Source organism: Populus nigra, chromosome 9, assembly GCF_951802175.1.
Source record: "Populus nigra chromosome 9, ddPopNigr1.1, whole genome shotgun sequence".
Taxonomy (NCBI): Eukaryota; Viridiplantae; Streptophyta; class Magnoliopsida; order Malpighiales; family Salicaceae; genus Populus; species Populus nigra.
Window position 1 is genome coordinate 11,595,130 of NC_084860.1, and position 12,504 is coordinate 11,607,633.

At 30.6% G+C, this 12,504-nt stretch overlaps 2 protein-coding genes across 2 annotated transcripts; both read right to left on the minus strand.

Annotated features, from left to right (window-relative positions):
* Positions 1–2,500: 2,500 nt before the first annotated feature.
* LOC133703864 (uncharacterized) lies at positions 2,501–4,140 on the minus strand. Its single transcript, XM_062128576.1, has 2 exons — positions 2,906–4,140; positions 2,501–2,795 (listed from the first exon to the last, which is right to left on the minus strand). The coding sequence occupies exons 1-2, from the start codon at positions 3,896–3,898 to the stop codon at positions 2,742–2,744; spliced, it is 1,047 nt and encodes a 348-aa protein (XP_061984560.1). The 5' UTR covers positions 3,899–4,140; the 3' UTR covers positions 2,501–2,741.
* A 185-nt stretch (positions 4,141–4,325) lies between these two features.
* Positions 4,326–8,252, minus strand: LOC133703863 (probable sodium/metabolite cotransporter BASS1, chloroplastic). Its single transcript, XM_062128575.1, has 7 exons — positions 7,617–8,252; positions 6,510–6,603; positions 6,389–6,422; positions 6,234–6,288; positions 5,610–5,693; positions 5,241–5,528; positions 4,326–4,751 (listed from the first exon to the last, which is right to left on the minus strand). The coding sequence occupies exons 1-7, from the start codon at positions 8,217–8,219 to the stop codon at positions 4,599–4,601; spliced, it is 1,311 nt and encodes a 436-aa protein (XP_061984559.1). The 5' UTR covers positions 8,220–8,252; the 3' UTR covers positions 4,326–4,598.
* Between the last annotated feature and the right edge of the window lie 4,252 nt (positions 8,253–12,504).

A 12,504-nucleotide genomic window follows, 5' to 3' on the forward strand; every position in this document is an offset into this window, starting at 1 on the left:
ATTGTTATGGTATTCTTCCACATATACAAAACTCATAGGCATTTTTTGCCCACAAATGTAAATGTCAATATTTTTTCAAACAAAATATATTTGAAGAGGCCCTAAAACTTTTATGGCCCGTTTTCATTTTTAAACCTTTTCAAGACCCTTTTAGCCCAATTCCCTTGTCGTTAGCAAACAACAAAATTGTTTCTCCACTTGCAGAAGGAGACATTAGACTTTCGGTGGTGGGATTTCTTGCCAAGGAACTACATCAACTTTTCAAAAAGCGACATGATTGCTTTACAAAAATTCAAAGATGCGTTCCTCAAAACTACTTTATAAAAGAGAACTTCTCTTAGACATTCAAGGCAGGACTTCAGAATAGAATTTCTCTATAGTAGAAAATTTCTCTAACTCTTCGTAAACAAAACATCCAGGAAGATCCTATTGTAACTATATACAAAATTCTTTGTACTCATATCTCTTATATCCATTTTCAATGCAAATTTAAGTAATATTTCTTCAAATCTTATTTATTACTATTTCTATTATAGTTTAAATTTTGCATTTACATTTTTGCAAATTATAAGTTTCATCATTATTGGATCTCATCATTATTGGATTTGCCTCTTCATTCAAACTTAAAATTTGTGTTTATTTCTATATTTATTTATATTGTTTGTGTTTATTTATATTAGTGTTTATTGAATTTGTATTGTTTATTTATATTAGTGTTTATTTTTGTCTCCTATCAAGTATTTATATTAGTGTTTAATTATTTATTTATTGGTATTAGAGTCACCTAGGATCTGGGTAAAGTATTGTTATTGTATAAACTTGCAGGAACCCAAGTAGAGAACAAGGAACCCTAGAAATATAGATCAATCATATTAAATGATTGTCAATCCTATTTAATAGACAAAAGGATAGTAAATCCATAGAACTCGCAGCCTATGTTTTTAAACTATCTTTTCAAAATCATGAATTCTATTTTTTGTAGAATTATTTTTTTTTTAGCCTCTTCTACCTCTGATTCTTTTGAAAATAAAAGAGTTATTAATAATGAAAAAATTACTATATAAGATTTTATAAAAAATATTGATAATTAAAAAATTTCAAAAGTTCAAAAGAATTAGATTTATAAAACATCTTTTAATCTTTTCAAAATTGATTTTACAATAAAAACTAAAAGGATATTCAGCTTATAAAACCTTTTAAAACCATCCAACTCCATTCAAAAAATCCTTACAAAAACACCAAGACCAAAATTATAAATATATTCATATTTATATCATACAAGTTAGGATTAAACCCCTTACTAAAAAAGGTCTGAATACTTTCATCCTAGTTATCCTTAGAGATTTTAGATTCTAAAATTTTAAAGATTTATTAATAATTCTCATGAAATCCAGTTTATATAGTGATCATGTTTCCTTTAACTCTTATCCGAACCTTATTATATCCCTAAAAAATAAAAGCATCCTACATAGTATGATTCTACAAATCAAAACTCATAACTATAATTCGCTTGAAGGATGAGTTCTCATACCCTTGATCTTCAAAATCCATTATAAAATAATATTTTATGCTTTTACCAGTAAATATAAATTCCAACCCCATAAAGATAAAACCTTACTCCTCCAAATAGACATTTCTAGATCATATACAATTGAATCCAAATGAATATGTTATCATCAATACCAAACACATCATCCAGTAAAATAAATTTACAAATATCAACCTCAACATCATTAGAAAGCAATTGACCAGACTAGAAAAGCAAATCTAAAAATCTTTAGTCTCTCCTATTGAAACTTCATTAAAGCCTGTTGACCAAAAACTTAAAAATGCAGTTTTCAAACCATAACAAGTTACCAAAACTAGTCAAATGCCATTACAAAACAACCAAAAAGACTTATTTAAAGCTATCAAAAACAATCTCAACCATCTTGAAGTTTCATCTTCCACCTTAATTGCTTATGACATCCCAAATCAATAATCATCCTTCAAACTCTATGAGCTATATTAACATTATTTAAAATAATCAATTCCAAACTTCAAATAAAGAAGTATTTCAGAAAGAAAGTTCTGAAATCAACAAACTCATTTGAAAAAACTCAAAAATATTTGTTGCTCTAAATATAACAATAAAAAATAAACCAGCCATCATAAACAAACACAGATTCAATATTTTTTTTCCTCTATGAATGAAACCAAAATGTTTAAATATAATATTCTAAATACCTTACAACAAATAACTATGATTGTCAATGACTACAAAATTCAAACTAGAACCACAAACAAAGCTATAACTGAACTTTTTATAGTTGTTTTTTCTAGCGAGTTAAAAGGATGGTAAGATTACTATCCTACCAAAACACAAAATCTTGAAATATTAAACTTCATTAAAATGTCAAAACAACTAAAGATCAAATACTTATATTAGACTATGTTGGAAATATCATTCAAGATGTAGTTTCAACTTTAAATTACCAACTAATTCAATGAAGAAAGGAAATTTAGGAGCTAATGGCTAGTCACAAATTATTGATATTCATAAGAAATCAACTAGACCATTAGGTGCATCACACTGGGTAAAATTAATCATATCAGCTAAAATAATCAAAACTACCAACTTAAAATCTAAACAAGATAGCTATCTTAACAATATTGGAAAAAGAAAAAAATGTAATTTTCATCAAAGACTAGCACATTCTCAAACCCTCATCAATGTCATTCAATAGCCCACCTAGAGCTTATTATTTTTTGTGCTCTTCTCTGGCAACAATCTTGAACTTCCCTGTCTGTTGTTGCTGCAAAAAAAGGGGAGGAAACCCATCAAAAAGCCATAGAAATATGAGATCTCTCTACCAATCAAAATTTTGAATTGAAACGCGTAATGCTTTTTTTTTTCTTTTTTTACCTTATCCCATAATTCAGTGTGTCTTTTGCAGAAGCCAGCAACTATAGTCTCCTTCTTCTTCCCTTCTTTATACTCGATATAAACATCCTCATTCAACCCACAAGTAACATGAAATGCCAGAGGACACTTAGGCTCAGAGCAGTCAATAACACACCCTTTTCTACTCTTGCAAACATAACATTTCTCTTCCCATCTCCTTTTAGGAACCTTAGAATAAACAATTCCTTCACGGCCATCTGGATCGTCAAAAAACACCTCAGGAATCAAAAGTGCGCACACAATATGAGCCCATGACTCATCACGGCCATTTGTTGCGGTGGGTTTCAAAGCACCACCCTTTATTGGACACAAGCAACAAGATAAGGATGGTTGCTTGGTTTCTTTGTCGGATTTAGAAGCCAAACACTGACTACAGAACCAATCACCATCAGGAACACCCTTTATTAAAGGATTGCCATAGCAAGTAGTGTGAACCATTAAATCGCACCCGTCACAAAACACTATAGGATCTGTTGGATCCCCATCTGTGCTTTGACAAATAGCACACAAAATACCATCATCCTCTTCCTCCTTGTACTCTTGTTGATTGTTTTCATAAAGAAATGTGACTTTCTCCTCTTGTTGTAAACTATCAATTGACTTATTAATAATTGGAAGAGGGGTTTTCTTGTTTTCCTCATCTGCTTTAATTTCTTCATTAGAAGAAGGAATATACTCAACGTTGAGATCGATTAGCGGCGAAAGAGGCTTACCGGAAACTAAATCAGGATGCAGTGCCCAAACCCTCTTCTTGGTTGGCAAGCAGTAAGCAGCACTAGTAGTGACTTTGGGATCAGCATCCGCAAGAAGTGGGTTCCGGGACTCCTTTCGCTTCTTGGCCGGCAATTGCGAGGAGAAGGGCACATTTTCTTCGTTTTCTTGTTGCTGTTGCTGTTCCTGTTCTAAGAGGGTGTGTCTTTTGAAAGGAGGTAAAGCTTGGAATTTGGTATCCATTGTTGATTCTGTGTTTTTTTGGGATTTTGCAAGCAGAAAAGGATGGAGGCGGAGATTTAGGGCTTTTGTGTGGTTAAAATTTTGAATTATTAAAGGCAAATTTGGTTTGGAGGGAAGAGAGCCCGGGAAGGGAAGAACAACACTATCAAAATCTGGTTTTTTGTTTTCGTTTTTTCAGTTTCTCAAAGCTTTGTGGCGGCAACTTAATTTTAAAATTTTCATGCCCCTCCAACTATCAATAAGGCCTCGTTTTGGTCCCCATAGCACCGGCAATTTTAATTATATCCTAGTCTCCGATTTTGGGCATCTATCACTTCAAAGCTAAAGAAAACTGCTTATTTTATTTATAAGCTGGGCAACAAATTTGTTCATCCAGGCCTACCTTCCCTCTCCCATAACATCTTGCTGCTCTGTTAGCTCTTTGCAATGCACACAATATGGTCAATTCATAAAAACTTCCGTTGTCCTCAATATTGTACTTTGAAATTACAAAACCTAGATACATTTCACATGCCAAATACTAACAAGATGGGGGGGGGCATTACAAGTCTGTAGTGCAAAGTCCACAGTTCAAACACGGAATAAATCTCAAAATTTGTTATCATGATGTTACTGAAAAATATGGCATTCCACATTTCTTAAATCAACCATGAAAGGCCCACGTCACTAGCTACTGCTTATCGAGTTTCTAGATGTCATGTCAATCATCATTCTGGGCAGGCACACTGCGTCTCCAAATTCCGGCCAGGACACTACCAAAGATTGAGTGGCAGACACTAGAAACAGCACACGGCACTGCTGTAAGCGGGTTACCAAAATGCTTTGTAGCAAGAACAACACCGAGCACAGAGTTCTGAAAGATAAAACAGCAAAAGTGGAATTATTTGTCTTCATAGAAAATGGGAATGCATAGGAGAGATCAATTTCTAAATGTGATAGACATTAGACACAAGGAGGCCAAGAGCCATGGTCCCACCAAAGTTGAGAATTTCTCTCTTTTGATGCAGCGCGAAATTTATTTTGACCTCCTCATGAATAGAGAATTTGCCTCTTTCCCTTTAAACTAAAAGGATAGATTTTTAAACATATTTAGCCCCTCCATGCCAAATGTAAAATTCTGGCCCCATTAAAGCATCAATCCAAGGATCTGCTCCCAAAATCACCAAAGTACCATTCACAGCAGGCAGCCACAACAAGACTACTGTAAACTTTGCCTGGAATTGGAATCTACAAACTACTATATGATTACTCCACCGTGTACAGTGAAGTGTAGCATATGAGTCATCAAATAGAGAACAGGAGAGAAGCATCCCTTAATAATCCAGCTAGAGTAATTATCTACCTGCATGCCAACCTCAATCGAGATGGTTCGTGATGATGCCACATCAAGCCCTAGCATTCTTGAAAGCAAATATCCAAAGAAAAAACCACAAGCATGAAGGAGAAATGCAGCAAGCACCACTTGTCGGCCAGACATAAGGATTGCAGAAGAACTCTGGGCAATTGCGTTTCCACACAGAACAGCAACAGTTCCCACAGCAATGGGTGGCATCAAGGGAGATACAATTTTAACCAGGCTCTGGAAATACTGATTTAGAAATGCACCAACAAGTACAGGAAGCAGCACGACCTGTCTTTGTAGCAGGAAATGACAAAATTGCTCTTGAAGTTAATGGCATAAAAAAAAAAGGATCAGGGCAGGAAAATGTACCTGCATGGTTGACACTAAGAGTCCAGTGGCATCTACTGCAACATATTGCCCAGCCAGTTTAGCTGTCAGAAATGGGGTCATCACCTGCAAACGGCAAGGGAAAAGAAAATACTATTATGGAATCATAAAAGGCAAACAAACTCCAAAGGGTACTGCAACGTATTGCCCAGCCAGTTTAGCTGTCAGAAATGGGGTCATCACCTGCAAACAGCAAGGGAAAAGAAAATACTATTATGGAATCATAAAAGGCAAACAAACTCCAAAGGAGGTGTTTTGCATTTTATGGACCGATTGTCAGTAAAATTACTTTAGCAAAAATAAGAAAAATTAAAAACTCCTTCCTTCCAAACTACATCACAGCTGAACACAAGAAAACTGTATTGTACATATTTCATAAATCTAAAATTTAAATTCTTTTTGAGAAAACAAATCGATCTCCTGTAAATTTTAACTGGACAAAGAAAGGTGAGTAGATGAATGCTAAAAGGAGGTGTCGATGCAGTACATATAAGTGAATAGCATCATCCTTGAATTTCTTCACATAATATTGCATTTAGCTGAATGCACTGAATTTTACCAGGTAAAAGAGGGGAACACAAGAAGAGAGAAGGGCTAGTTACCAACCACAGATGCAAAAGTGCTCGCTGCAGTCATTAATACTGAAAGCGCCACATTTCCACTGGAAAACAAAAGGATTGTCACATTTGTTGGTTCCAGTGTAATTAAGCACAAAAAGACAGAAAGAAATAATTATGATTACAACAGTAAGAATCACATACCGGGCAATATAAGTGACAATGTTACTTGCTGTTCCTGCAGCCAAAAAAATTATATACTAAATTTGTCATAAAAATAAGCAAGAAAAAGGATCAACAGTACACAATTAACAGATATGCATACCGCCTGGGCAGCAACCAACCAATATGAGACCAGCTGCATAGTAAGATGGCAGATTCAATAGCTTGCTCACTAGAAACCCTGATATTGGCATCACCTGCAAACCATTCACACATCTATGCTCTATTAGCAGTTAACAGAATTTGATATAAAGCTGAAAAATCTCCTAGAAGTGGTTTGTTAGCTATTACTTTAGTGCTTTTCAAAAAATTTACAATATCATTCATTGTGGTGAAAAAAAAAAGTGATATTGACAGAAAGGAACACAAGTAACCACACACTCAGAAATGGAAAATGAGTCAAGTTATACAGTTCCATGAGGTGGGATGCAACTGAGCACGTCCAGACTGTATATGGACAGATTTCATTTAAAGGATGAACTTCTAGTATTGATTCTACAAAATGAGAATTGAGATTTGTATGAGAATGGCATAAAATGCACTTTTACAGTACAATATTACAACTTAGAAAACCTATCTTCATACAAGTGTCGACTTATTAAATCATGAACAGTTTTGACCTTACCATCAGCTCTACATTACTAAATAAAGTACATTCTTAGGCACCTTTGCTAATGCACTGTAGCAGGAGTATTCGGCAGCCCACGGTAGGAGTAATCCACTAAACACTCCAAAAGTCAGAAACGGCTTTGTGGAAAACAATGGTGACTTAATACTTCATTTTTAATTTGATAGAAAAGCCTTTCTTTCCAAATCCTAAGCCAATATGTTTTATATCTTCTTCATGAAGCTAACGATATAAGTAGCAAGAACTTGATCTCACCAGACTTGAAAGCCCTAGAACATAAAACACACTATCAACCTTTTTCTAGTTAATATGAAACTCATTTAGATCGGTTGATTTGATAAAAGAAAACTTGAAAGGACTAAAACATAAATGCTCACAAAAATTATTACAGCAACAGACCTAATATAGTCCCATAACGCTGATGATTTTCATTGAAATGCAATAACTAACAAACAAATCTCGATATAATACTAAAGAATAAAGCTCATTTAAAACATTGTTAAGATTGAAGGGAACACTGGACATAAACAAACAAACACATAAAGAAAAGAACAACAGCTAGAGAGAGAGAGTTGAACAAACCGAGTACTGGAGCACAAAGCCAGAGAGCACCTCTTTAGGCATAGCGAAAGCGTTGCTAAGATCATCAAGTGTAAGTGTCATACCCATACCAAGCATTGTAAGAGGAAGGCCAATACCGACCCATTTGGGAGTGACCCAATTATAAGCAGTTGGTCTTAGGAGACCTAATAGGCAACCCAAAGATACCCATACCGGAAATGCTGTAGATATTGCTTCACTAATCACTTCAATCCACTCCCTCAAACCCCTTTTAGAACCGGTACTCAAATCGTTTGATGAAATGCCACAGTGAAGTTGGTTTGCTGATTTTCTACCGAATTTAGGCTTCAAAATGAGTGGCCAAATGGGTTTGTTTTGCGGGGTTTGTGAGCTTGGTTGGAGTTGAGATTTAAGTGAGAAGGCCAGTCCATGTGGTTTGATTCTTGTTGGATGGCTTGAAAAGAGGTTTGTGTATGGCTTGAATGCGAAATTGTTTGATGTTCCTGAAAGTAATGACTGCATTTTAGCTTCGTCTACTCTTTTTCTGTTTCTCTCTGTACGACTAGGATAGGTTCCTCGTTGAGGAGCCCAGCTGGATTGCATTTGTATAATGTTTGATGCCATCAAGGGAATGGATCGTCATTGGTAATAGCGATGATTTGGACACGGCCATCCTGTCATTATTTATTCCTTGTTTTGTTTATTAAAATAAGTTATTTTTTATTTAGAAAAATATTAAAATAATATTATTTTTATTTTTGTATTAATAAATAAACGAAAATATTAAAAAATAATTTAAAAACATAGAAAAAAATTAAAAAAAAACAAATTGTTTCATAAATTCTTTTAAAATACAAAAACAAACGGTTTTTAATTTCTTTTCTTGCGTACTAGCTTAGGCTGATTTAAAGAGTGTTTTGGAGTGAGTTTCAACCTATTTTTAAAAAAAATTTGAAATTTTTTTGTTTTAAATTAATTTTTTAAGTGTTTTTTTTATAATTTTAATGTATTAATATTAAAAATATATTTTTAAAAATATATTTTAATGTTTTTCCAACGAAAAAATATTTTGAAAATTATCCACTACTACACTTTTAAATGTCCTTTGAAAACAGTTTTTTTATGAGTTAGTTATAAATTAGCAAATTGATTAATCTCTTTAATTTAAAAAATAACTAAATAATCTCTTAATGAAAATTTACCATCAAATAGCTAACTGATCTATTGCTTTCAATATTGATATCTAAACTATCCTAATAACTCATATTAAATATTTATTGTAATAATATTTTATTAATTTATTTTACATGAGCACAATAGTTATTTTCAAATTTAGTGGGGTTAGATTGGTTTTTTTTACATTGTTTAGGAACTGTGATAACTAAAATACCATTTAGAGAGAGAGAAAAATGAAGCAACGTATATATAGGGGTTTTATTGACAATTATAGGGGTTTTACAGACAACTCCATTTTATATGCACAGTAAAAATACTTTGATACCTTAGGATTAAAAATCTGAGAGCTTCCTTGTAATTTTTATGCACGGTAAAATTACTTAAATGGTCTCAGGGTCAAAAATTTTAAAGTTTCCTTGCAAGGGCGTTTCAGTTTTTCACTCTTGGTTTTCCTAGTTAAATTGACGATAATAGTGCAATTTAGTCTTTTTATAAATATAAAGTATTATTTGTTTTTTTTTTAATATATTTTTTCTTCAATTTCATCTTGAATCATTTGAATTAATTTGATTTTTAAATCAAATTTGATTCTCATTCTTTTGATTTTTCTATCCTTTTACCAATTCAATTTTATTTTTATTTTCATTCTTAATATTAGATTTTAATTTATTTTTATATCAAATTTGATTCTATTTTTTTTATTATTGTTTATTTTGTTTAGCATCTTTTTTCAATGCATTTGTTTTTTTTTTAATTTTATCCCTTTTTCTATTGTTGATTTTGCTTCTCCTTCTTCTTTTCCTTCTATGGGTTAGTCTAGGCCTTATGAAAAAAAATCACAGGTTTGAAGTTTAATACAAGTTTACTTTTGTTTTAATAGGTCTTTTTATCAAACAGATTTATTTTTAATTTTATCCTTTAAAAATTTATTTTTTTTGAATTGGTCTTCATGTTTTTTTTTACTTTTATTTTTATAGGCCTATTACAATTTTAGTTTCATCAACAAACATTTTTTTATTAAGAATTTTGTTTCGTTAGTTTTTAGATTTGCCTTTTATAAGATCATTTTTTGTCTTATAACCACGATCACAAGTTTTGAAAATTAATATGAGTTGACTTTAGTTTTTTGTTGTTTTTTTTAAATTATTTATTTTCAATTTCAACCTTCAAATTTTAATTTTTTGGAACTTGACTTTTATGTTTTTTTTTCACTTCCCTTTCACATTTAGATCAAATGTATTAATTTATTTGGTAAGAAATATTTTTTATAAAATTGAAGGTAAGACGAAGATTTCCATATGTTTTTCCATCTTCCAGATAGAATGCTTGTTCGTATGGTTTCTGAGACACTCAGATGTGAAATGATCAGAGATAAGAGTGCGTCATAAAGACAGCTCATTTAATCAACACTTTCAAAATCCATCTCTATAAATGACAAGCAAAATATAAAAATAAAAACACTAGCTATGCGGATTTTCAAGCGGATATTTTGAGGATGAATTTAAAAGAGTGATGAAGGGTTGATAAATACTATGAGAATTAAAATTTTACTGCACTTCTACTATTTTTTATTATGGCTTGGAGATTTATTGGTCCAACCACATCGATAATATGCATGAAACTTGAAAAAGAAATTTCCTTTTAAATATATATATTTTTGTTTTTATCCAGATGTTAAATATGGACACACGTATGCTCACACCATGAAACTTTCACTAATAAATAATATGGTCTGCAAAATGTTTTGGAAACTTTATTTTGGTCTTTACATTTCATTTTATAAGAAAAAAATCTTTATTACATGTCATATTGAAAACTAGCACAAGATTAGTCAAATAATTTTAATGGGTTTATAGATCACATTGTTGAGTAAATTTAAATATGAAAAAAACCACGGTCATTTATATATTTTGTTTTTAAATTTTTTTTATATGGTCATTTTTTATCTCATAATCATGATCGCAAGTTTTGAAAGTTAATATGAATTAACTTTAGTTTTTTATTGTTGTTTTTAATTTTTTTTTTCAATTTCACCCTTCAAAATTTAATTTTTTGAGAATTTACTACCTTCATGTTTTTTTTTTATTTTCCTTTCATATTTAATTCTTGTGAGATCAAATATAGTTATTTATTTAATTAGATGTATGTATAAGCATTTTAATTTATAATAAAAAATCTTTTATATTCAAAAACATGTTGGGAAAGCTTATATATTCATTCTCTTAACTAAAAAAAAAAGTATTTAACCTGCGTCAAAGCACGAGTTATATAGCTAATTAAATATTTATATATTATAATGTTTGTCATAACTTAAATTCTTATCCTCTTTTTCTTATATTTTTTTTTTGAGAAAAATCAGAAAAATTGCAAAAAGACAACAAAAAATTCTAAAAAATATATATATTTGATGCATTTGTATTATTTTTTATATTTTTAGCTTCTTTCAAAAGAACTAAAAACTAAAAAATTTACTTTGGATGCATTTAGTTTTAATGTACTCATTTCAAAATTATTGAGTTATTTTTCTCATCAAGTTGATGTTTTTTCAAAAGAATAAAAAACAAAAAATATTTGGATAAAAAAACTAAAAGTACAAAAAAAAAGTGATTTTGAATTATTTAATCACCAAGTTGACAAAACAATTGAAAGGAAAAAAATAATTAATTTTCCTATAAGTAATGAGAAATCTCACACAGCTAAAAAAAGGCCTACACCATTTCCCTCATTCTTCTTGTTCATCGTGTTCCTCCAGTAGCTTCAACCATATCTCTTTAGTCACCGGATGAAAATAATATCAATCATGTAAATAATTAGATAATTTTTATTGATTTTTTTATACATATCAAGGAAGGATGTAAATTGTTATTCGCGTGCCAAAATTTAAAATGTAAACTATAATATTTTAAAACACAATGAGTAAATATAAAATTAACTATAAAATGGTTAGGTAATTTTTCAAAAAAAAAAAAATACTAATGTGAATGAGTATTTTTACACTTAAGATGACATATACCTTTGACCCATACTTATTGAATCATAGTTGTTAAAATTAATCTAGGGTTAAATTAGTGTAAGGTTTGGATCTCGGATAAATTTACTCAAATTAATTAAAGTTTGTTTTTTTAGATTAATATAAGTGTTCAGACCAGCTTGTGTGCACATTGACTAATCCCTTGAGCCTTAAAATTAACGACCATGTAAGTCTCCAGTGATTTTAAAATTTGTGAGATTTGAATTGATGACATTTGAGGAGCAAACCCAAGACTTAACCAGTTAAACTACACCCCTCATGTTTAAATTAATTTAAGTTTCTTTTTAAATATTATAATGACATCAATTTTTTTTTAAAAAATTATACATGTTTTTATATTAGGTTCTAACTAGATTGGTAGTTAATTGATTGAGTCAAACAAGTCTAACAAATTATTTTTAGGTTGATTATTTTTAAGATTCAGTATGAAACAGGAAGAACATTATAGTTTTTTCTCCCAAATTAGTGCTTCCTTTCCTTCCATGATTCCCTTTTGTAGATTTCAGATTTGAATTGTAAGATAACAAATGAAGAAGGGTTCTTGTTTGATGAATAACACAAATTATTATTTTTATTTGTTTTAAATTATTTTTTTATATATATGCTTAAATTATTTTAATATATTAATATTAAATAAAATTTTAAAAAATAAAAAATATTATTTTAATATATATTTAAATAAAAAATATTTTAAAAATAACG

Coding starts and splice junctions, on each gene's coding strand:
- LOC133703864 (XM_062128576.1), bottom strand. CDS start 3,898: ATGGATACCAAATTCCAAGCTTTACCTCCTTTCAAAAGACACACCCTC. Junction 2,796..2,905: donor ACACTGAATTATGGGATAAG/GTAAAAAAAGAA, acceptor CTTTTTTTGCAG/CAACAACAGACAGGGAAGTT.
- LOC133703863 (XM_062128575.1), bottom strand. CDS start 8,219: ATGGCATCAAACATTATACAAATGCAATCCAGCTGGGCTCCTCAACGA. Junction 6,604..7,616: donor GCTTTGTGCTCCAGTACTCG/GTTTGTTCAACT, acceptor AATGGTTTGCAG/GTGATGCCAATATCAGGGTT. Junction 6,289..6,388: donor ATTGTCACTTATATTGCCCG/GTATGTGATTCT, acceptor TTTGTTTTCCAG/TGGAAATGTGGCGCTTTCAG.